The 25,715-nt window shown below is 51.0% G+C and overlaps 1 protein-coding gene across 1 annotated transcript in view; it reads right to left on the reverse strand.

Moving 5' to 3' along the window:
* Positions 1-25,715, reverse strand: part of Crtac1 (cartilage acidic protein 1) — a 145,374-nt gene continuing 119,659 nt past the window's right edge. Inside the window, exons 6-15 of the mRNA XM_021151716.1 lie at positions 25,467-25,601; positions 21,085-21,230; positions 18,539-18,675; positions 15,571-15,653; positions 14,704-14,804; positions 14,107-14,275; positions 4,418-4,563; positions 3,691-3,733; positions 653-796; positions 1-169 (exon numbers count right to left, since the gene is read on the reverse strand). Coding sequence (XP_021007375.1) covers positions 51-169; positions 653-796; positions 3,691-3,733; positions 4,418-4,563; positions 14,107-14,275; positions 14,704-14,804; positions 15,571-15,653; positions 18,539-18,675; positions 21,085-21,230; positions 25,467-25,601 — 1,223 coding nt within the window. The 3' untranslated portion in view covers positions 1-50. The remainder of the gene's footprint in view (positions 170-652; positions 797-3,690; positions 3,734-4,417; positions 4,564-14,106; positions 14,276-14,703; positions 14,805-15,570; positions 15,654-18,538; positions 18,676-21,084; positions 21,231-25,466; positions 25,602-25,715) is intronic.

Here is a 25,715-nt window from a genome sequence, read left to right on the forward strand (position 1 = left end):
TAGTTTTCCACAAAGGTTGTTAGATTTTTTTTTTCCTTTATTGATGGGATTTAAAGTGCATATAACTGAAGGCAAAGTCCCAGGCCTAGAGAAAGATACGAGGCCTGAGAGAGAGGCTCAGAGAGTCTAAAGGCAGCCGATGAGTACCCACCTAAAAAGGCCACTTGAGCTGCAAAAAAAAAAAAAAAAAAAAAAAAAAAAACGCAGGGGGGGTAAAAAAAAAAAAAAAGGGGAGAGACAAAGGGTTGGTTGGGAGGAAGGATTTTGGGAGGAAGGATAAGACAAACACTAATTCAGAAATTATCTGCCAAAGGTGACTTGGAATAGCTATTTCCACCCCAGCTATGAAAACACGGCTGACTGCCAGGTCAGAACACTTGCTTCAAGGACCACGAGTAGTGGGATAACGATAAAACCAGGACACATTACCCTGGGGCCCTTCCGGTGGGACAGGAGTGATAGGGCCTCTCCAAGCCTGGCATGGTCTCTGCTGAAGAACTATTGTGAGTCTAGGAGCACCTATCAACCCAGGGTGATGCGGGGGCTAATGGCTGTGGCCTGGAGCCCACTTAGAACGACCCGTCCCTCCCTGCCACTCCCCAGCACAAGGCAAGTGTCTTCTGCTACTGAATGTGGCCAGGGTTCCACTTACCCACACAGGCTGTACCGTCTTCATTGGGTTCATAGCCCCGATTGCATCTTTTATTGGTCCGACACCTGTAGCTTCCATAGGTGTTGACACATACGGGTTTGTCTCGAGGGCACACAAATGGGAACTGGATGCATTCATTGGTGTCTGCAAAGCAAGGGAGCCACTCGCCAGGGACGTGTGGGCAGTGTGTCCTAGCTTGGGATCTGTCTGCCCACTGAGCTGTGACCCTGGGCATGTCCCTTCTTGCTGGGCCTGTCTCTCTACTTCAGTGCTCTAGGATAGCTCCTCCTATCCTGGCCTGTGCACACTGGGAGAGCTCAGGCTTGGTCCTGGGTCTCTTCTGTACACGACACTTGCTCTAGGTAAACTATACGTGGATGAATGTAAACTTCCTGCCTTCAGCCATAACCTCTCCTCTTGGGCTCCAAGCTCCTGAGTCCAATCACCAATGACCTAGATGTCAGTTCCACCTCGATGCCTAATCCCCACCTCAGACTGATCATTTCCAAAATGGAACTCTGATTTCCCTCAGCCCTTAAGCCTCTTCTGTCCTGTTTCCATCTTCCACGGTTTCATCAGTGCTGCCACCAACTACTCAGCCACGGCAGCTGAAATCAGAGTCATCTCCGGGTCTCCCCTTTCCTCACCCCAGGGTGCGATCGCACAGCAGGGGTCCTATCCACTCTGCCCCCCTCATCTGTTTGCCTTCCTCACTCTGCCCCCACCTGTACCCAGCCCCCACGATCTCTTGCCTGGATTTCTGCAGTGGCTGCTTTATTGGCCTCCTGGCTTCTATGCTCCCCTTCAGCCTGCAATTCAGCAGCCAGAGTGAATCCATCAGGTTACTCTCTTGCTTAGCTTCCGAGGGCCTAAGAACAAAGTCTAGCCCCTTCCTGGAGCCTCAGGCCCCTCCTTGACCTGTGCTATGCTCTCTGCCTCATCTCAGTTGTAACAGCGCCTGTGACATGCAGTCCTGTGGCAACCTTGTACCCTTTGCCTTTGTTCTTCCTGTGACAGGGAAGCTCTCCCATCATCTCTTTCTGGGGATGGTCCTTCTATTCCTTGAGGTCTTAGCTTAAAAGTTCTTTGGCCAGTGCTACTTTCTGATCTCTCTGCTGAGTCCCCAGACAGCGCCTTGCTGACAGGGTTCTTAACCCATTTTCTCATGCTGTGTAATCCTGTGTTTGAGATCTGACCCTCTCCATCAAGATACAAAGGTGAGGCAAGGCACTTGTCAGGCTCAAAGCCAGACACGGTGCTTAGTATCATGTAGGAGGTCTGTTGGGTGACAGAAAGGAGGACTGTGCTAGGTCTGGGCTCTCAAAGGGTTCTCTCCGCATGTAGAGAAGGAACCAAAGTCTCCTGTGCCTGTGTTGTCCGTGTATCATGTGACCAGGATGAGGCCCCGGACTGGATGGGGGAGTCATGTCTTCCTCTGCCACCCTAGCCCCTAATTCCTATACTTCCTCATTTTGCTCTCCTGTGCCCAGTCAGCGTCCTCCATGGGCACACGGACTCCCCTTTCTGTGGCTGTCCTACACATCATACCATCCCTCGGGTCCCAGACCGACCTCAGTTTCTCCAGGGTGCCTTCTGGGATCTACCCCAGATAGTGTAACGCCTCCCTTGCTGCCACCCTGCTCGTTCTATCCCTGCTCCCACATATGGCCGTCAGTGGTTTGTATGTGGGCCGCTCTGTTGTCTGGGAGATCCACAAGAGTAGGGCCGCGTCTAGTTTTCTCTGGGTCTAAGGAAGGAAGAATCCTTGTCCTACATCCTCATTGCAAACCATCAGTGTTAGCATTCTGTCTAAACTCCACCCTGCAGCAGCCAGGTATGCTCCTCCCCACAGTTACCTGGCAACAGCCAGGTAGGCCTGACCTACTATCAAAGGGGCTGCTTGCCCCCTCCTCCCTCTCTTGTTCTCTTGCTTCCCTCTTGGGCTCTTCCCTTCCTCCTTCCCTTCCCCCCTCTCTCCACGTGATCATGGCCGGCCTCTACTTCTCTACTTTCTTCTTCTCTCTACCTTTCTCTGCCTCTACTATCCTCTTAACTCCCCTCCCCATGCCCTGAATAAACTCTATTCTATAGTATACGGTCATGTGGCTGGTCCCTCAGCGGGAAGGGATGCCTCGGCATGGGCCTGCTGAGACACCCCTTTCCCCATATCTGGCTACACCCCACCCATAGAACATACTCCCTTTCTCTTTTTATAAACACATCAGTCAGGATGTAAGGCTTTGGGTTGGACATCTTCTGGACACTGGGCTGCTAGATTATCCCCTTCATAGCATATTGGGAGACTTTAGAAAGTCATGAGGAGCTGGAGAGATGGCTCAACGGTTAAGAGCACTGGCTGCTTGCTCTTCCAGAGGTCCTGAGTTCAATTCCCAGCAACCACATAGTGGCTCACAACCATCTGTAATGGGATATGATGCCCTCTTCTGGTGTGAAGCCTGAAGACAGCTACAGTGTACTCATATAAATGAAATAAATAAATCTTTAAAAAAACAAAAACAAAAAGAACAAAGAAAGAAAGAAAGTCATGAGACCCTTGCTGAGCTGGCATCTGGCAGCTATGAGCCTTCCCTGTGCTGGACCCTATCTGCACTGCAGCACCCTATCTGCACTGAGATCACATTCCAGCCCTGCTGTGCCCAAGCGCCTTCCTCAATCATCACCCTCTTCATCTCTCTCATGCTGGCATAGCATGTTTCTGCTCTGCCTCTGCCAGGCTGAAGCTTATCCATCACAGTCTCAGTAGACACTGAGATGACGCGTGCCATCCCCAGGTGGCAGGCTGGCCCTGCCAATGCCCAGCAGTGAACTGAATCAGCCTGCAGTTGCTAATGTCACTTTCACCTTGGTAAGGTCATGGAATCGCTGTCTTGGCATCTGGAACCCTAAGGACCAATAGTACCTTTTTCTCCCTATCTTTCTAGCCCCTGTCTGCATCTTGGACCTTGGCAGGTCAGGCTGACAGTCCCCAGGAAGATCCCAGCCTCTGCCCCGTCCTCTGGTGCCTATAGGCAACTCACCCATGCAATGGCCATTGTCCTGCTGGGAGAATCCTTGGCCGCACTGCAAGGTGGGCAGAAGCAGAGACACTTGTGAGTTGAGAGGCCTCATCTCAGTCCCCTCCTAGTCACAGTAACAGAGTAGCTGTCACCCTGATTGCAGCTTGAGAGGTGCTTTTAGCCTGGGCCTGAGGGGAGCCCCTCCCTCTTATTCTAGCCTTGAGCTAAGAATGGAGAGAGATGGTGTGGGTGGGGGAAGGCAGAACAGTTGTAATCCACACTCTCCCTGTACTAGAGATCTATGTACCTCAGATAGACCTGAAAGTGGACTAGAGCTGACCTCTAGAAAGCCTCCAGAACTCTGGTGTATGGTCTGAGCCTCTTCCAAGGACAAGAGGAGGCCTCTTCAGGTATTCAGAAAACACCGAAAGTAGGAATCAGTTCTCAACACAGTGCACAACAACCTTAGCTGGCTTTGGCTTCATTCTCTGGGCCTCTGGTTTCCTCATCTGTAAAATGGGTGCACAACCCACTGCCTTGTCAACCCTCCAGGATTCTGTGAGAAGTTGAGATGCGAGTGTGTTGTGTTGATAGCGACATCATCTGAAGCCTGCCCTTTGCTGAGACCATCTCTATTGCTCTGTTATTCTAGAGGGCAAGTCTACAGATTTACCCCTAGGATCATGGGAGATGCTTGCTTTTTTGTTTGTTTTTTTTTGGACTATGCGGCTCAGAGGCTTTGGCCCACCTCTAGTGGGGCTGTGTTCTGAAGTTTGTCCTCATCCTGGGGGTAGAGGATCTCCAACACCGAGTTCATCTCCTCGCTAGCCACACTTCGGCTCACCATCTTGCCATCTGGCCACGTCACCTCCACACTGCTGGCTTCATCCCGTCCTGCGGAAGGAAGGAGAAAGGTCAGGAGCATGAGAGAGAGAGGGCCTCTTGGAGTAACTATGGTAACAAAGGTTGTAACTGATGACACACTCTCCTAAGGGCTGTGGGAATGATTTAGAAGCTCCTCTTTGGGGCCATCCTGTCCAATTGACCATTCTTTAGTGATGGAAAAGCCCAGTGTCTGCCCTGTTCAGTGCACTAGCCACTGGCCGTGGTGCAGAATGAGAGTTACTGAATTTAGCATTTTACTTAATTTAAATTAATTTATATCTCAACAGCTACACGATGCATTCCAGGCAACAGAACAGGCATGAGGAGGCTGAATTTGGGGAGCTGTGTGGCTCAGAGAGAAGCAGGTTGACTTCAGAGCCAGGGGTTCACATCTTGGCTCTGTCACTTGCTTGGTATGCTGAAAGAACATGTCGGGAGCAGGTGGCTGGGAGTCCTGGGGACAAATCCTAGCTCTCCAGCCAACTCGTGTGACCTTCCGAGCTCGCTCACATTTCTATTTCTGGAGCTCTGCTAGAGCCAAGCCCCTTCCTGTTACTGGAATGTCTCCTCATGGGTTTCCCTGTCCATCTGGGAGGTGGGCAAACAGACAAATAAAGAAATAAATCATGGTGTATATAGACACGCTTTGTGAAGAAAGGACGGGGAGTCATTCAGGGCTGGCCAGATCCTGTTCAGTGGTCAGGGTCAAACTCCTGGGGAGGAGGCACTTGAACTGAGCTGTAAGTAAAGCTTACAGGAAAGATGGGGATTGAGGGCACCTAAGGAAGGCCACTGCAGATCCGAGCCATTTACAAAAGATACCTGTGGGGGCTTGAGAGATGGCTCAGTGGTTAAGAGCACTGACTGCTGTTCCGATGGTCCTGAGTTCAGTTCCCAGCAACCACATGGTGGCTCACAACCATCTGTAATGGGATCTGACTCCCTCTTCTGGTGTGTCTGAAGTCAGCTACAGTGTACTTACAAATAATAAATAAATAAATCTTTAGACTGGAGCAAGCAGGGACTGAGCGAGTGGAGTTGACTGGAGCGAGCAGGGCCGACTGGAGAGAGTGGGGTTGATCAGAGAGAGCAGAGGTCCTAAAAATTCAATTCCCAACAACCACACGAGGGCTCACAACCATCACATACATAAAATAAAAAAAAATCTTAAAACAATAACAAAGACAAACAGAAGATACTTGTGAAGCTCAGACACAGTCCCTACAGCAGCATGCTATAGCAACACATCAGGAAACAGGTTGGGAAGGTTGGTCCAGTGTTTAGGCATTGCTAACGTTCGCTCAGCTCCTGCGTCAGGAAGTGGGCTAGCCCTGTGGCAAGGTCTGGCTAATGGTGATGACCTAGGGGTTGATCAGCAGCACCTGCCAGCCTTTCTCAGGTTGTAAGGGAAGGCAGGCAGTGCCCAGTACATCGCTGGAAGAGTGCAGGGACAGTCATGGAAAAGGCTCAGAGGACATCCCTGCTCCTCCCACAGATTCCCCGGGGCAGGGTGAGGCTTGGACAGCTCACATGTCTGTTCCAGGTTTTGCTTCATCTAGATCAGAGGTTCTCAACGTTTCCAGTGCTGCGCCCCTTGAATACAGTTCCTCATGTGGTGGTTACCCCCAAACATAAAATTATTTTCTGTGCTACTTCATAACTGTAGTTTTCTTACTTATCATGAATTGTAACAGAAATATATGTGAGAGGGCCCTTCAACTCCAGAGGGGTCTGGGCCCACAGGTTAAGAACACCCTATCTAGTCCGAGGCAGCCTCTCAGCAGGCCAATTACTATCCCCACAACTCCCAGAGCCGGGTTGGGAAAGGACCCGAAGAAGGCTAAGTATAATTCTTCTGTTTTAAAACAGAATCGTGAGGTAACATGAAATCTGGCATTTTTTAGGGCGTGCACGTGCCCAAATTAAGTGGCACATTTGAAAAGCAAACATTTTCCATTAAAAAAAAAAAAGGAGACAAAAGCAAGTGTTTCTCACCTAAGCCAACGGAACAGCTCCATGAATACATTTTACAGCCTGACTGAAGCCACAAATAACTCAAAAGAGTTGAGGAATATTCATAGACTCAAATTTGCAGCCCCCAGCGGGGCATGTGGCGCTGGACCAGGGCCTCTCCCTGCGCACCAGGGAGGGGCTGTTAGGTAAGTAAGCAAGCCATCCTTTTCCAGCCTTGGTTTATTTGTCTGAAACTTGGAGGTGCTGGCTGGCTCACAGCCCCTCCGCCCTGGGCAGCACAGCCTCTCACCCTTGGATCATGAAGACACAACTTCCACTGACCATGTATCATCACCCTTGGCATTCTGGTCAGTATCAGTTCTTAGACAGGTCTTAGACTGACAGCATGCTCAGACCAGACCTGACGCCTCATGGTGTCAACATACCTTCATACATCTTCATCTTAGAGACTAGAACACTGAGACTTGGAGAGGCCAGGGACACTACCCAGTCACCCACCCAAGGCCTGTGTGACCCCAGAGATTCACCCTTGTTATACTGCCCCCACCCATATCATAATATTAAATATCGAGCAGGGATCTAGGATTCAGCCTTGAACAGAAAGGACCCAGGCAAGCTGGAGGATGCGGGTGGCTGTGGGGAAAAACAATCACAATGTTATCATAACAAGTGAGGGAGGTGTTGGGACAGGGTTGGTGAGAACAGCAGGTCCGTTCATTCGGTCAGAGACAGAGAAGAAAGGTGTTCCAAGGTTGGGAGCTGCTTGGTAAGGACACGGGTGTGGAAGGATATTATTAGGTGGGGTGTGGGGGTGGGGCAGGAACCGAGGGAGGAACTTTGAAGCTTGGTGTTTTGTGTCCACTTTCTGAATGTAGACACCTAGACTTGGCAAGGCCGGAAGTGACTTGGGAGTGTCTGAGCCAGGGCTGGAACCCAGGCTCTGTCCTGGGACAGGCAGATAGATCCTCAGCCCTAGGCTGCTGTTCAGGCATCTCCAGTGTTGTGAAGCTGGAGGACCTGGCTCCTGGTCTCCAAGGCTGGGCCTATGTGCAGGGAGGGGTCTGCCTAGGGGACACTATTACCCAGCAGAGACATAGGTCAGGAACAGCAGGGAGTTGCCTCTGGCAGCTTTGAAAGGACAAAGGCCAGGGAGCCACATGGAATTGTGCTCTTCGGAATTACAAGCAAAACAGATGGTGGGAATACAGTCGGTGGAATATTTTTGCACTTTAATAAAGGCATTTTTATGTGGGCCACTGAATTTTCCTTCCCTAAATGAGCACCAGCCGGTTTGGAGGCAGCTTTGAGGCACTTACAAACAATTAGCTGAAGGGAAGGTGCGGTGGAAGGGGGGTGGGGTGGGGTGGGGTGGTATCAGTGCGTGGGGTTGGGAGAACTTGAGTGGGTGACCACAGTGGGGGCATACAGGGTCCAAGAGGGTTGGAAGGTCTTGTTTTCATTTGCTGGGTTTGGCTGTGCACTGGTTCAGCCTACTGGCAGTCAGGAAGGGCAGAGGCAGCCCTGTTGGGGGCTGGGTGGGCAGTAGTCAACACTATAAACAGAAAGGCTTATTTATGAAGCCAGCAGGTGGCCTGCACCCAGGAGGAGCGGCGACAAGGGATGGTGCGGGGAGGGGGCAGCTGTGCAGGAACTGCCGAATGTGGTTAAGGTTCCCTGGAGTGAGGGCAGGGTCGTTGTCGGAGGAATAAGACCCATAATGCCCTGCATAGCTGGCTGGGTCCTCAGGGGACCCCTAGAGACCAAGGCTAAGAAAGGTCCCGGAGTTTTGGTTTGTAATTGTCTGGTGCAGCACAACTCAGGTACTCTAGGGAGGGAGGTGAGAGTACACGTACGGTTTGAGTCTGCTGTTCTTATTTGTTCCTGCACAGACCTAGGAAGGCCTGGAGCATACAGAGAGGCGACTGCAGGCAGGTGAGCCTGAGCAAAAGCAGCCTCCGGGAGTCTGACCCGTCCTCGTCCTCCTGTGTGGACCGGAAGTCCGTGTGGACCGAAAGTCCGTGTGTACCGGAAGGGCTGAGGTTATATACTTTCTGGGTACTCACCTCTGTGCTCACCCCCCCTCTAACCCCCCCCCCCAGCACCAGCTCACCACATCTGAAAGGAGCATCTGGGAGGGATTCAGGAGTGAGGACCATCAGGGAACGGGGTTGCTTAGGTTGGGCAAGAACTGTGTGTCCACTGTCTGGAGGGCCTCTTGCAGCTCTCCCCCTCCAGACCCGGCCCCTGGACACAGCCTCACCCTCTACTCAAGTTCTCAGTCATCCAGAAAACCCTAGGGCAGGCATTTCTCACCCCCAACTGCTCAGAACTGGAAACAATCTAGCTGTCCATCAACAGGGGACTTGGTAAATAAGTTATGAATGCTGCCACACAGTGCAATACTCCGTGGCGCTGGAGGAAAATAAAAGACGCGCATAGTGGTGGAGGGACGGCCAGGCTTTCACTGTTCAGGGCAGTAAAAAAAGCAAGTTTGCCATTTTTCATTCTAAAAAAAAAAAAAAAAAAAAAAACCAACAAACCAACCCAAAACCTAAGTAGTATGTATATTTATATATGTGCCCCTGTGTGCATTGCATGGGAGAAAGGCTTATTTGAGGCATGGCCTCATATTTGAAAATTGCTGTTGTCCCTTCTCCCCCGCCTGCTCCTAACTTCCTTTTCTGCTTGGCATTTTCTTTCTTTGTAGCACTTAATGCAGTCTTAACATGGTCTATTTCACCTACTTATTCTGTTCACCATGTATTCCGTGCTTTTCATCTCTCACTAGCATACAGGGATTTTCAAGGCAAGGGTCTCGATGATGTAGTTCCTGCTGGGCACCTAGTAGGTGTTCAGTGCACATGAATGGAATGAGTGGATCAAACGGATCTGGGGTGAAGGAGATGTTTGTGTTTTTTACTTAATATTCTAAGCACTGTGATGAGGTTGTGGGTGATTTTTACTTCTTTTTATGATTTGTTATATTGTCTCATTTCCCTATAATCAATACACATTGTTCTCACAATCAAGAGAAAAATTTTAAGAGGCCTCTGAGAACGAGTGTTGTGGGGGATGCTGCCCCTGCACAATGACTCTCACCACAGTGCTGCCTCGGCATTCTTGGATATGACAGGACACCCTCTGTCTACCACAGCCTTTCCAAGCCTCCCCTGGAGACCCCAGGGAGCTTGGCCCAGCTCCCACTTTCTAGGCTCTGCTCCTATCGCCCCAACTGAATATTCCCACCACTGGGCCTTGGCTCAAGCTAGCCTGGCCTCTGGGACGCTCTCAGCCCTGCCCCTGCCCTTTTAGTTCCTACCATTTTGCTAGCCACCCCCATCCTCCATCCAGTCTTCTTGGCAAAGCTGTCCAGAGCAGGGTTGATTTGACTCACAAAAATCACATTCTCTCAAAACTCCAAGTCAGCACCGGGTGCATCCAAGTTAGTTTTGCATGACAGCCTTACATGAGATTTCCAGGGTTTACCCAGCAGACCGGAGCGTTTCTTCCGGCCTCTCTTCCCCATGTCTCTGCCTCTCTTTCTTTCTGCTTCTGCCCTATTCTCTTCTCTTGTTCCTTTTCCTCTGTCATTTCCACTACCTGGTTTCCCCACCGTCTCTCTCCCTGCCTGCTCTGCCCTACTGCTGCCTTTCCCATCACTCAGCAAGGACAACTCTATGCTTGGCCCAGAAAGAACCCGTTGGAATCCTAAGTGTCCCTGAAGAGGCAGGGATGGAGCTGGCCTGTCTCACTCACTGTTCAGGCTTCTGGAATGATCCCGGAGGCTGCTCTAATGCCTGAGACCCATCTTAGGCAACTAACAAGGGTCTATTCTGAAGAGTAGGCCTCCTTTTAGGGTCCTTCTGGGAATGGAGCCCTACAAAGGAGGAGCCTGGTAGGGGTAGGGTGTGGGACCCTTGCGGCAATTTGGTTTAAACCAACAGCAAATCCCATTCTTTGCACAGTCATGAGGGCTGGCATCAGGAGGGGCCCCTAGTCAGATGTAGTTTATGTAGCCTGGGTGGTAGATGACTCCTGAGCACCCTGGATCTCACCAAATGATCCTGTGAGCTGTCCAGTCAAGGAAGCAGGCTCCAATGGTGATGACAGATTCTAGACAGAGAAAGGACCCAGGGAGGTCTCTAATACACATCTCAAAATACCAGAGACTGTCTACAGGATGTGAGGCTAGACAGTCTCAGCTCAGGCCCTGTCTCTCTGCTGGTTTACTCTGGGAGCCTCGATTTCTTTTTCTGTCCAGTGGAGCAGGGCTGACATCTAGCTTGATAAACATCCCACCTTGAGACAACAGCCACTTTGATGCTTGAATGGCCTTCTGGGATACCCAAAGGCTGAGGAGATATACATGGAAGAAAGGGGCGGAGAAGACACAGGAGGCAGAGCCACAGAGCTCAGCAACTCGGTGTCTAAGGAGGAGTCCAAAGCCAGCCTTTTCCTATCCTCAGGAGCTGTGAACTGGGTCAGTGCATTTAGCACTAACCTCAGATTTCTGCTCTGTAAAGTAATGGACTATGGCTCATAATTCGTCAAATTCCCAAGAGAATTGATGAAGAATTTAGGCAAAGCCCTGCACATGCGAAACACTCCGTAGGTGTCAGCTACTGCTAGTTTCCAAGAGGGAGGACTCCATGTTTAAAAATCAGCTTGTACCTTTAGGGCCAGCACAGCAAATGGCTGCCTTAGGAGTGACAGATGCCCCAGGCTCAGGCTAACCCATCCAAGCGCGATAGCCCAGGAACATGCTCATATAACCAGGCCCTGGGTCCCCTAAATATTTATTGCTTCTTTCTCAGACTACATAAATATTATGTGTTCTCTATAAAAACCAGAATGCACACACATATACTTGAACATATGGTAGAAAATACAAATTCAGGCAGGCCAGGGTTTGAATCCCAGCTCTGTCATTTGAGAATCATAAGCTCCTGGTCAGTCTTCCTCTAACATTAGGATCCATGTTTTCCTCATTTGCAAAATGGAGATAATGACCAACAGAGGTACTCAGGAGAACTGAGTGCTCTCCACTGTGCCCAGAACAGGTGCCAGTCCCTGTAGTGATCTAGCCACACAGACCGAAGCAATTGCTTATGCTCTCTGCATTTCCTTTCTGTGCACATATGATGCGTGCCTAACGTTAATGCTGGTATATACGTATCGATTAGAGAACATGTTGTCTAATCTTTTTATATTAAGATCATATCACTTCACAAGGTGCTAACACACGGGAAAGCATCTGGTTAGCACCTGAGAATCTTCGACTCAAATGCTTTAACTCCTGCTCACCCCTTCCCCAGTGCCCCTCCATCTTTGGCCCATTAATTGTAATCCCTGTAGCCTCCCTGTGGAATTTTCACATCTTCCTCTAACCTCCAGGCTTTTAAAAAATGGTTTATTTTGAAATAGCTGGAGACCCAGCAGGTAGTTAAGATAGGACAGAGGGGGTCTGTATACAGAGTTGCCTCCGTGGCTATGGCTTGCTTTATGATTGTACCACATGGAAATCAGGGCTTTGCCATGGGGACCAGGTGTGTGGACAGTTCTGGCATGATGGCACCTTAGATTCGTATAGCCACTGCCAGTGAGACACCCATCACTGCGGGGATGCAGAGATGGGCATCCACCTGGCAGCATCTCTTTATCGGGAGCTTACTACGACCTCGTCATTTTGGGAAAGTGACTTTGGAGATAAGACCCCTTCACTCAGCAAACAGCTCTTACGGCTGGGCTGCATCAGTGTACCACAGCAAGCTGAATCACGAGCCAGTAACCAAGCAACCAAAGGATGCCTGCATTGTTTCTGTTTCTGTTTTGTCTTTTGACACAGGGCTCTTCTGTGTAGCCCTGGCTGGTCTGGAACTTGATCTGTAAACCAGGCTGGCCTAGAACTCAGAGATCCACTTGCCTCTGCCTTCTGAGTGCTGGGATTAAAGGCATGCCCACCAACCCCGGACATTGTTTTTGATTTTTGTCTCACAAACATACTACTACTATGAATAACAGTGCAGAGATCTCTGGGTCTAATTTTTCATTCTTCTGCGATCCATAGTCAGGGATATTACAGACTGTCCCCCAATTGGTGATGGCAATTGTAACTTTTAGATGTGAAACCCGAGATATTCAATTAGAAATTGAACCTAGGACCTTGAATGTGAATTCTTCCTGGTCCAGTAATATACATTATGGTCCCCCCTTGGGACACTGGGCAGTGGTAGATAGTCATGAAGGGAACAGCTGACACTGCAGTACACCATGCTGCTAACTGAGGACATGTCTTTGATATGCTGAGCAACTCAATGCCTTTCCAACTTGAAATCTCTTAACTTACCTTGGCACGGGACCCCAGTATAGAACAAGAAGTACCTGTAACTACTGGGGCACACCTAACAGCTTTTATTATTTCAAAAGAATCTACCAAATGGGCCAGTGAGATGGCTCGGCAGTTAGAGGCACTTGCCGTGCAAGCCCAGTGACCTAAGTTCAATCCCCGGGACCCACATAAAGGTGGAAGAGAGAGCCGACTCCACAAGAGTTGTGCTCTGACTACCTCGTGCATGAATGCCTACCCCTCCCCGCTGCCACTAATGATAGATACAAAACTAAAGCTATGATCCACAAAAGCGTTTTTTAGAGTGGGAGCCTATGCACACCCCATGGCTGCAGCAGAGCCAGTTTCTCCTGTGTCTGGAAGCTGCCGAGGACCTTGCAGCATGATTTTGGGGTTGCTCTAAATGCTGTGGAGTAAGAGCTCATTAGCCCCAGGAGTGTGCTGTTGACTGCTTCTGTGATAGATGGACACCCCTGCTTGTAGACACACAAAAGAAAGACCGTGGTTGTTTTAGAATCCCATTCTCCATCAAGATCCAACCTTCACCTCTTCAAGTGACTCTGTGCCCATTGAAAACTCAGGACTCCGGCTGGAGAGATGGCTCAGCAGTTGAGAGCAACGACTGCTCTTCCAGAGGTCCTGAGTTCAATTCCCAGCAACCACATGGTGGCTCACAACCATCCATAATGGGGTCTGATGCTCTCTGATGCCCTCTTCTGGTGTGTCTGAAGAGAGCAATGGTGTGTACTCATATAAAACAAACAAACAAACAAATAAATAAATAAATCTTTAAGAAGAAGAAAAAAGAAAGAAAGAAAACTAAAAACTCTAAGCCTTCCGTCCCAGGAAGACATCAGACTTTGGGCAGTACCTTAAAGACTGAACTGGCTCCTGGGGATGGGGGTGGGGCACAGACAGCTGCTCTGGACATATTTGGTGGAGTTCAGTGTGTGAACAGAGCTATGGTCTGGGCAGAATTAAGAATGGAGAATTAAGTACTCTGACCTCTAGGTGAGCTATTTCCACAGAAGTCCTGGCTTGGGGGCTCTTGCTTTCCCATTCCTTCGTTCCTCTCTCTTGGGCACAGCCTCACCACCGAACACAGGTGGTGGCCTTTACAATGGGCACCCACTGTGCTGCCACCGAGAAGTTACCTCCCAAACCCTAGGGCTGCAGTACACAGGAAGGCTTAGTTGGAGAATCTGCTACTGTTGTCATGGGCCCCGACTCACCCAGGCCAAAATGTGCCACAGGCTCCATTTCACACAGGTAGCCAGAACCCCCATCAATGATCCGTAGGTGCGCCCCACTCTTCTTGGTGTAGAGTACAACCTTGGCGCCCCTGGCAAAGGCCCCGAACCGGGTGCGAGGTACCACACGCAACCAGTTGTTGCTGAAGCCCTGGAGGGAGGAAGGATGGCAGGCATCAGCCAGGGTGGCATAGAGCCGGGAGGTAGGAATGCTGGGAGAGAGGGAGGGGAGGAGGAAGGGGAAGAGGAGACGGGGAAGAGGAAGAACGGGAGGAAAAGGAGAGGCGCAGAAGAGAAAAAGAAGAGGAACATGGGCAAAGCTTGCTTCAGGGAGGAGGGAAAGAGCCAAGAGACTGTGGGCAAGGTTTGGGGCCAAGAAGTTCCTGTGGCAGATGGCAGAGGGCTGAGCAAGGGATTCTCCCGGAAGTGGTCCTTTCTGCTGGGAACTTAGGTGTTTCCAGGTACTAGGTTCTCTATCATGCTGGCCAGCGAGCCCCGGGTTCCTGTGCCCTAACGCACACGTGGGTCCCCGGGAGCACAACCAGGCTGGGAGCTAAAGGTCCTGAGGTCAGTGCATACCTGATTTCCCCGGAAGACAGACAGTGGCTGAGCCATGGACTCTCCATGTGACAAGATGAGATCCAGCATCCCATCGCCATCGAAGTCGGTCACTACGCCCCCTACAAACAATGAGAGTTCCCCTCTGGCCATCAGCATCTCGACTTAGGGGAAGAGGGGCCCACAGGTGTGGTGACAATAGACAGCCATGAGTGTGAGAGGCAGACAGCACAGTGCTGGGGCAGGAACGGGGCTGCAGGCTCGTTTCTCTCCTGTCCATCATCCAGGAATCCACTGACAGACTTCCCTTCCTCCCCCTGAATTTTCTTGGGGTGGGGGGATGGGTACAAGTTACTTCCGGCTTCTCCTGTGCTTTGAATGATACACTTTTTTATTTACACAGTGGTTGTTTCTGTTTTTTGTTTGTTTTATTTTGTTTTCAACATCTGCAGTGTTTGTATAGGCATGGTATCTTTTTGGTCTTCTTTACAACCCAAAGAGGTGAGAAAGGCAGACACTCCCATTTTGTGGAAACCAAAATCCAGAAAACAGAGCGGCCACTTGTCTGCGTCAAGTGCCCTTTGTCTGACAATGAGCTGGTTGCTAGCAGGGGAAGGGTCAGACACAGGATGCCTGCCAGGGAGCAGAGGGGGGCACATTCCTCAGCCCTCCCAACTCTATACAAGGCCTGGCTGGAGAAACTATGGCTGCCCACAGTTCCTGCCCCTCCCCTGCAGCCCTGAGGATGGCAGTGGTCTCCTGCCTCCTGCCTCTGGGCCCAGGACTCTCCTTCATCCTCACTCGGGACAAGATCAGCTGCCTGACTTCTTGTTCCTCCCTCCCAACTGCTGAGCTGGGGGGAAGTGCTGCAGCCTTCAGGTGTCTTACCTGTACCCCGGCCCTCAGGCTCTAGGGCGTCACCAGGATTGAGCTCCTCGATGAGAGGGTCCCCGTGCTCCCTGCGTATGACACTGTAGAAAGGATAGAGTTGTTCCAACATGGCCACCGTGGGCTCCCTAGACCCACTGGCCCAATCGCTCCATTCCCCAACACTGTGCGCCCCGGAAGCCCGTGGAATTTCTCTCTGCCTTCGCACTATGTCAGGTCTCTTCTTGCGTTTTAATTTATGTTGGTAAACATTGATTTTTCCTTCTCTAATAGATGAATTATGGACAGCTAGGGGAGGAGCAGGTGATGGATGGAGAAGGGCAGAGGCACAGCTACCTTCACCTGACCTTCATGCTCCCCCAAAGGGTGCTGGGTTCCATAGCTCTGAATGTTACCCGAGGTTCAACCCCATGCAGCTTCTCCCTCCTCAGCCCACTCCCCCTCCACCTACTGGCTGTCCTGCCACAAGCCATCCCCATGGCTCTTCCTTTATCGCTCTCCTGGCTTTTATCACTTTCTGCCCATGTTAACTCTACTTGGGGCATTTTATCTCTCAGGCTTCTCTGTGCACTTGCTGCAGGTTGGGGCCTCGAACAATTCATCTTTGCTTCTCCTACAACATCGAACACAGGGTCTAGATCCCAAGCAAGCTCCAAGCAATCACATGTGTGTGGGCTATCAGGGTGAATTTCGGAGGCAAACAGAACAGGAAGGGTTCCTTTGGGTCGTGAGATTCCCTCTGTGTATTCGGAATACTCAGTCATGTCCCTGAGCACGAACTTCTGAGACCTGTCCTCTTGTCTGGCTGTCTCTACAAGTGAGCTATGTGTGGTCGACGGTGGTAAAAGCTTCCCTCTCCAGCTTCTTTCCCTGGTTGAACTCTGTAGCTGTGGATCCCTGGCTGGGGCAGGAGAAACTTGTTTTCTTCTCCCTATCATACTGTCTGCTCACACCACAGAGGGGGTCTCTGCAGGAGCTGGAGCCTGTGGTTAGTGGATGCAGAGCACTGCAGAATTTCAGGGTTATACAGATGCCCACAATGCATCCTCCATTCACCTAGGGCATCCGGCTGAACACTGTGTGTGGGTAGCTTACAGTGTACCTGGGCAGGGTGCTGTGCTTAAGTACACATGAGCATGTGCACATCTGCTAGAGGTGTGACCCTTCAGCTTATTGGCAAACCCTCTCCTTTTGACCATCTGTGTGCTACAGGCTCCGGTGCAGCTCAGCAGAGATAAAGGGTGAGAAGGAGGTCAGGGGAGGGTTCAGTCTGGCACATCAGCTGGTTGCTCTGATGGACTAGAGATGTGGGGAGGCTTGGGGTGGGCACAGAAAATTTCACAAGACCAGGAAGTAGTGGAGGGAGACTTGAGAACAGACCAGAGGTATTTAGATGTGGGAGGCAGCTCACATGGTAGTAGGCCTGGGAGAGTCCTTGCTTGCATGGTCATCACAGGCTCGTGTCACTGGGGCTTGGTTTGGGTGTTACACTCCCTGAAGCAGCACTAAAGGACCATGAGGCTTTGGGTCCTCAGTGGCATGTGGCAGGAGAGACACTGAGCTCTAGGGGCTAGTCTTTCAGTGATGGCAACAAAGTGGCACAGTATGGGGCAAGTGGGGGTTAAACTTCCAAGCTGCCAGCGGAACAGTGGTTCCAGCTGCAACTCCTCAGCTGTGTGCTCAGGACCCAACCATCTGCCTCGGGGACTTGGGGTGCAGCTGTATACCTAGGTGGCTTCTGTTGCCCCTGAGTAGAAGCCGACTTGCCCCAAGGTGCGACCATGTGGTGACTGATAGCCCAGCATGGGAGACCGCAAGGCTGAAGTGGGCCAGGAAGGTGGACAGGCAGAGAGGTACCTGGGGTTCTTAGGCCACAGAACTAGAGCCCTAGACAAGTCGGTGCTCAGGGCCCCAACAAGTGACACTTTATTAGCCAGAGAAGGAAAGCAGCATCTCTGTTAACGAGCAATTGATCTTCTGCAATTAATCTAGAAGTTGTGAATAAGCTTTTTGCAAGGCACCTAATTAGTAAATCTGGTGCCTTCAGGGGGTGATTACATCCAGTCGGGATTGATGCTTGGTTAATAATTATATTTTAAAACATGCTTAGTCACAGCTTGTGCCTTTTATTAATAGTCAAGCCCCACTCCGAGAGAGGGAAAGAGGCTTGGAAGGCCATGCAGGTGACCTGACCCATTTCCTGGCTCCAACACCCTTGTTCCATCTCCCAACCTAAGCGTCTTAGTGACATCACAGACCCCGTGAAGTGTCCGTGCTGTGCTTTTCAAGCATCCGTGTGGAAGAATGGCTGTATGCCCATCGTTCTCACTAGGCATCTCGACTCCTGGGCCTCAACCCTCGAGATCCGACCTAGAGATCTGAGATGGGCAAACGCATTGGGTGATCCCTCCAGTCCCTGGGATGCGCAGATGTTTGAGGACTTAGATTCCCTCTTCAATCTCTACCATTAACCGTCAATTCCAGCATTCCCTAAGATGCTCTGATGAGCAACCGTCCTCTGAGAGATGTGTCCTGTGGCCAAATCTATTTGGAACACTCCATCTGTCCATCTTTCAGAAAGTTGAAATACTCTGATGTTCTACTATAGGTTCTCAGAAGTCTGCAGTAAATAAGCCAGACCCTCTTTGTTTAACCCAGGTTTACACAACAGAGGATCCTGGAAGCCTTTCTATGGCTGTTGGGGTTCTTTCTAGTGGGGGTGGAGCTTTGGGCCTATCTGGACCATGTACTCTCTGCTCATTCTCAGCCACAGCTGGGACTGATGCTTTACTGCTTGGTCTCTATCTTGCTTGATACTCTATCTTGCTTGGTCTCTGTACTCTTAATCAAGAACCATCCCACCATCCCCCTTCCCCTATCCCTTCCCCCCCTCCCGCAGCACAACCTCCCTGACCCTTGGAATCCTGCCTTCTAATTTTTCTACCCGCCAATGGCCTGGGTTTGGTACCGGAAGAGGCGATTGGCTGAGGAGCTTCTGTAGGCAATGTTGTTGAAGAAGACTTCCAGTTCCTGGTCATTGTCGAAGTCGGCAGCAATGACAGTCCGGACAGGGGAGGGCGTGGAGAACTTGGGCGAAGCAATGTCCTGGAGGAGAGAGTGCCAAGGGTCAGAAGACAGGAGGGTAGCAATGAGCAAGGAACCACACCCATCTCTTGTACATCCCCTCTGTCATGGACCTGGAGTGGTAGCCCTTCGGGAATCACACACACTTCACACTGCCTGCAGAACATGGAGTGCGGCAGAGTAACAACAGCCGCGGTTCACACAGGAGCTCAGAGCTGGGTCCAGATCCAGATTACACTTAATCCTCCTGCCAGTTCCCTGAGCAGCCTGGTGTCAGCATTCCACTTTACAGATGGGATAACTGAGGCTTGAAGAAGGAGGAGGGTTACTGAAGATGGGCCCAGAGCCAGAGCTCCAGATTGTAGATTTGGACCAGGTACATTTCCTTCTTAAGTGCAGAACCGGAAGCCAGGACAGCACCGGGAACCACCTGCTTCTGAGTCTAGGCTCTAGCACTGGCTCGATGCTCGACCCTTGGGGTACATCTCACTGTGGATAGCAGCAGGCTACACTGTGAGGCCCACATGGCAGGTGTGTAGCCATCTTGGAGTGGCCAGGAGACAGCTCCCTGGGGATCCGTGTTGCCTCATCCCACTCACCAGCCCCATGGAAAGCCAGAGCATCCTTTAGCTTCGTCTTCCACTGCTTCTGTTCCCTCATTATGTTTCCTGGGAGCCTTAGGGTTTTATTTGAGACGTGACTTGGAGAGGTGTCATTATCACTTAATACCTGCCCAGGACTTCCAGGGAGACTCTGGACCCAAGACAGCCAAACTAGGAATCTTTCCCAGAAGTTCTGGCTGTCTGGGGAGGGTCTGGCTGGTCCTAAGTGTGGGATTTGCCTCTAAAAGGGAAGAAGAGCTGTGCAGATAGTTTTTTTGTTTCTGAGCAGAATACTCCCATTGTGGGTAGGGGGGTCCCTTGTAGAAACTCAGTGGCTGTTCAGATTCCACTGCCTAATTGAAGAGAGCTGGGAAGGGCTGAGCTGTTCTTTGGGAACCCCTGCCCTTGAGTCAGGCCCTGTGCTGGCATCCGGCCCTGCCTCCTTCTCTCTCTGTGGTGTGCTTTGGAACCATAGGAAGGAGCTTTCTTGGCCCAGCTGCAGGGATGCTTGCTCCTGGAGGCAGGGGAGGGTGACAGTCCTCATCAGCACTGTAATGAGGTTGATTAAGAGCCTGGCTGGCTGGTCAGGGTGGGCTGAGCAGGGTCTTCAGAGCCGGGGAACAAGGAGACCTGAGGATCTCTAACTCATTACTGCTCCATCGATCCTGTAAAAATGGAAACTTACACAGCCCCCCTGGGGTTGCCCCTCTGCATGCCTGGGCTTCGAGATAATCTATGTAAAGCTTTTATCAGGGATCCTGGCACGTGGGTGGCACGTGATAAGTGGGGCATTTGTTATTATTGTTATGGTGTTGGGAGCTCTGTGGAGGGGCCTCAGAAGGCTAGCGTGTTCTCTAACCTCAGCACAGGACATCTGGAGCCAGGTGACTCTGTAGAGTGGGGGCTGTCCTGTGCATTGTGAGATGTCTGCAGCAGCCGCTCTGCCTTTTGTCCTTTCCCAGTCAAAATGCTCCTAGACTTTGTCAGATCTCCTGAGGGCAGGGAGGGCCGAATCATTTCTGGGTCAGAATGCCTGATAAAGAAGGAACTCACCCAGAACCCTGGGATCAATGCCCCAAGTTCAAGGCAAGCATCCTCCTCTCCAGAAGGCCTGGAGCCTCAGCAGGGAAGGGAGCACCAAGACAGATGTGGGTGGGGCTTCTTCAGTGTCTCACAGGCTTTGAGCAACTCTCTGCATTCACAAAGCCGGGAATACCATAACTTCTCATTTCCTGTTCATTGATATTATTTACCAAGTCCCAAGTATTGCAAGAGTAGCCTAGCCTCTTGATATCAGCTTCATCAAATCTATACTCTGTCATATGCTGAAGACTCAAGCTTGGTACTACCACCCAGCAGTCCTGAAGGAGAATACCCGTCATTACGTTCTGCAGACAGCTCCCTAGGTGGACAAGGTTGTGTGTGTTTATCCTATCCTTTATTTGACCTTGGGGACATCTTGGGAGCTCCCTGGCCTCAGCTAATCTCCTGTCTCATCATTTGACCCTAGGTCTGAAGCTCAGTTGGAAGGCCCAGTTAGACTCTGCAGGTGGCATGTCCCTGGAGCCCCGAGGAACAGTGGTTACCAATGACAGGATTCCTGCGGGCTACCTTGGAGGATTCTCTTCCTCTCTGGACACTTGCTTTCTGCCCTGGGCCTGAGACTCTGCCCAGAGCTGGTGACCTGGATCCCTGCATATTGCCTTCCTTGAGATCCCACCCCTAGTTCTCAAGAGCTCCAAGGTCTTCTGGACTTATCAGGAGGCACAGGGCAGGCTCCATCTCTCATGGTCTGCCTAAACAGCGTGCAGGGCCTGGCTGCTCTTACCCGAAACCGGACCTTCCCGTGAGCACTCATCTGTAGATAGAGGCGATGTGGGCCGTTCCAGTTGCCGTAGACGATGTCTACTTTGCCGTCACGGTTGAAATCTGCTAGGGCCACACCTCGGCCATGCTGATGAGGGTCGTCTACGCCTGCGGAGGAGAGGAAGGAGTTTCAGGGTGCTATCCCTTGCATGTTCCATAAACATTCACCTCCAGCCACAAGAGGTGACATTTATACAGTTCTTGTTTTCCCAGGAAGATGGGGGTGGGGTGGGGTGGACAATTACATCTTAGATGTTGTCATAGGGGCAGGAAGTAGCACAGTCATCTACCCACATGCTACCTGGACTCATCTCAGGGTAGTACGGCCCAGGAGAAGGAGAGTGTGGGCATTCTTGGGGACCAAAACCTTCCCCAGCTCTGATGCAAGGGCACATTGAGACACTACTCTGATCACATCCCTCTTCGGTGAACTCTCTCAAGGGTTCACCAGTGCCTTGGGTCAAGTTCAAATTTGTGCCTGGGGATCACGGGCTCTGGCTTACTGTGCCTCTTATTGAGACTTCTTTATGTTTTACTGTCTTCTTGACTTCCTGGGCTCTGACCACCACAGTCCTTCCATCCTTTAAGTGAACCAAGTTCTTCCTACATTCCCCATCTTTGTGCTACCTGGTGTCTCCTCTCCAGATGCCTTCCTGGCCTCTGGAAACTTAACCCCTTAAAGAAGCCTTTCAAGACCTATGCATACAAAGCAGCCCACAAAATAAACCAGGTTCAAGAAAACAAATGTGACTTGTGTGTGTGTAAGACAGGGTTTCTCTGTATAACCCTGGCTGTCCTGGAACTCACTCTGTAGAACAAGGCTGGCCCCAAACTCTGAGATCCTCCTGCCTCTGTTTCTGTCTCTCAAGTGCTGAGATTAAGGACATGTGCCAATGCTGCCCAGCAACGTGTTTTCTTGAATAGTTGGACTTCAGGTTTAAATTCACACACACATACATGCACGCATACACACACACACACACACAGAGACATGCACACGTGTGAGCACATGCACAAAGACACGTATACACAGTCATAAAACTTGGCGTGAAAGTTGGAAGAGGGCTATGAAGGAAGAGGCCTGAAGGTGCAGGGCGAAGAGACTAAGAAAAGGCACACGGGTATCTGTGACATGTGAAAGCAGATCGGGGAACTGTTTGAAAAAGGAAGTGACGGAACAGCAGGAAGGGTGACAGGAGGCGGGGAGGAGTTGACTACGACCAAAGCATGACACGTGTTTGAAGACATCACAATAAAACTCAGTATTTTCTATAACTAGAGGAATTAATAAAAAGAAAAAAACTGCAGCCGCCTAAAGCAGCTCCTCCCACCTGCCCCTCGTCATTCTAATCTTTCCCTTCCTGGTGCTCTGGTCACAGACTGTGCTCTTTGGGGGGGGTCTCTTGGCTTGGGGGTCCTGTCTCTCCATCTGCCCCGCTCTCTTGAGGTCAGCCACGCCCCGTGGTTCCTGTGTGCTGCAGGTCTACCTCTGTGCCTGTGGCTGCACAGCAGCATTCAGTCAATACTTGCTGAATGAATGAAGAGACATAAATAATTTGACAGCAGGCAAGCTGGGGATGCTGGTGACACCAAAGGAAATACAGCAACCATGACAGAGAACCCGCAGCGGGCCTGTGAGAGCAGGAAGTGCCCCGCCCTCCACTTTCACCCTCCACCGAGGAACCCATCAGCCCCGAGGTCTCTGCTGCTGGCCTAGGCTCAGGGCTAAGCAAAGATGACACTTTCAGAGGATAAGCAGCTGCAGGTTGCCCTTAGGTACAGGGTGGTAGACCAACAGAATAGAGGTGAGATGAAACAGAGAGTCGAAGATCCTGAGGACAAAGTCTGGAGAAGGCAGGGGTGGGGGTTCTGAGGACCTTGGAGGTGTTCTCATGGAGAAGGGAGGCCTGGGGGGCTGAGTACCCAGAGACTCAGTTCAGGAGGATGGCATTGCAAGGGACTGGGAGCAGCCTCCGATCCCTGGGGCTGGCATTCCATTAATTCTCTGCAAACTCTCTTGCCTAAGCAGAGGTTGGTGGCCTTCTGAGCTGGCCCATCTCTCTCCTATCTGTGAGGCACCTTGACAAGGAATGGGTTCCTCTTCTGGGGACTAAGCTGTGCCAGGCTGCATTTCCTAGCGGCATCTGTTTGGGTGATGAATGCCCCCTTGACATGTCTTGTTAAACCCCTGCAATCACTCTGACTTTCAATTATGGGACTCGCACCTTGCATCTCCTCCTGCCTGATACCTTTTCCCACTCCAACGTGTTCGCTCACCTCTGCTCCATCTCCTTAACACCTTATCAAATCCTCCCGGTTCCCCGTGCTGCCTCCTCCTCTTCAGCCTGTGAGATTTCTCAGCGGCAGCAAGCCGGTATACTGCTGGAGCATAGCCCGGGTGGGGGATGGGCACGGAGGGCAGGCCAGACGACCACACCCCTACTCTGCCAGGGGCAGAGAGACACTGGGCCAAGGGTGACAGGCAACCAGCTTGGGTAGGCAGTGTTTCAGCTGGGGTGGGAGGTCAGGAGTGTCACATGTGGAGACGCCTGAGCAGGAAGCTGGAGGGGAAGATACTCTTACTTTGAAGAGAAGGGATGGGCTCACACTTGGGGCTTGGATTCTGCTGTCTGGAGAGTTGGTGGGTTCAGACCCTCAGTCAGCCCTTGCTGCGGCGCCAAGGAGGAGGTGCACTGAAGCCTCCGTTCATTCTTAGAATGGGAGGAAATGGGAGATGAGGAAGGGGCTGAATGGCACACACATATCCACAGCCTTTGATTAAAGTATTCATTCTGCCATCACCTGGGTGCCAGTGGCAGACAGTATAAGATCCCAGTCTTTGTAGAGCATACAGGCTGGTCATGTGGGCAATGTAGAAACCTGAATGAGAGGAACATGCTAGGGGCAGAGGAAACACAGAGAAGGAAGAAAGAATGTCTGCCAGGTGCCACAGAGGGGGTCAGCAAATGCTTCTCAGAGGTGACACTGACCACAGTGTTGACTGTCATGTGGAAGTTCTACTGACAAAGAAGAGGGAGGGCAGCCCAGCAGAAGGAATGACCCATGCAAAGGTCCTGAGGCTGATGGGAGGGAGGCAGGGATGGGAGCCGAGCCAGAAGCCCTGGTGACGGCTTGGTTTGCATTTTACCCTGCTTCTTAGTATGGCTGTTCACATAGTCGTTTGTTTCTAGAGTGTTAGTTCCTTTCTTAAATGAGGGGATGTCTTCAGCCTTCCTCAGGTCAGGGTTCCCAGCTCCTAACACTAGCTAGACACTTAGCAAAGCTTCATGACATGGTTGTTTAATTAGCTGGGCATTGTGGTAAACTCAGGAGATAGAGGCAAGCTGATCTCTGTAAGTTCGAGGCTAGCCTGGGGTACAGAATAAGTTACAGGACAGCCAGCGCTTCAGAGAGAAACCATGTACCAAAAAAAAAAAAAAAAAAAAAAAAAGAAAAAGAAAAAAAAGAAAAAAGAAATCAAAACCAAACTAGCCAACCAACCAACCAAATAAACAAACAGACAAGACCAAACTAATTTAACAATGACTGGTCTACTCTGAGGTCCACACGATGAAAAGGATCCCATGCCAGACGCTGCCCATATGACCAGAAATCAGAGGCTGGACAGCCCAGATACCTAGGATAGGAAAATAATGAAGAACATAATTCCTAGTGATACTCTACTCTACTCATCGATGGGTGCCTAGCCCAATCATTATCAAGGAGTCTTATTCTAGTAGCTGATGGGAGCAGAAGCAGAGACCTACAGCCAAACACTAGGAGGGTGGGAGGGACAGATGGAGGGAGGGAGGGAGGGAAGGGAACTGTGGATGTGATATATTGTATGAGAGAAAAATTTAAAAAAGGAGATGGTTATTGAATTAAACTGAATGTTTATGATAACAAGGGAGATGTATCAGAGGGTCAAGGTGCCCCGCTGCTTGTTGATCTGAGTTCGAGCCCCGAGAGCCACACAGTAGAGGGAGAGAACTGGCTTTTGCAAGTTGTCCTCAGACCTCCACTTGAGTGCCACAGCATGCACACATCCTCACATATACACACAGTACAACGAAAGAAAGAAAAAAACAGGAAAATAAATGGGGCAAAGTCAAGCTGAGGGGGGAGAGGCCAAGCCGAGAGGGGAGAGTTTCAAGGGGAATTTATGCTAGCAAACAAAAGCAGACCGAGAGGTTCACAGGCCAACGCCAGTTCTGGGCATAGGGCACGCCTGGCACTGGAGCCTCCCTGCCCCATCACCAAACACCCTGGTGGCTTGAGGATAGCAGAGAAACCCAGTGGGCCCCGGGGACCTCAGGGGCACAGGGGACGTTCGCATCTACTCACCGGCACTGGCCGCAGCATCCACAAAGGTACCGTTGCCTTGGTTGTGGAAGAGGAAGTTGGGCCCGTTCTCGTTGTCACAGAAGATATCTGAGGCACTGCTGCTGAGAATGGGGCCTACGCTGACACCCCGACCCGCTAGGAGAAGAGGAGCATCCACAGTGAGTGCCTGGTGCGCACCCACAGCGAGTGCCTGGTGCCCACCCACAGCGAGTGCCTGGTGCGCACCCACAGCGAGTGCCTGGTGCCCAC

Source organism: Mus caroli, chromosome 19, assembly GCF_900094665.2.
Source record: "Mus caroli chromosome 19, CAROLI_EIJ_v1.1, whole genome shotgun sequence".
Lineage (NCBI taxonomy): Eukaryota > Metazoa > Chordata > Mammalia > Rodentia > Muridae > Mus > Mus caroli.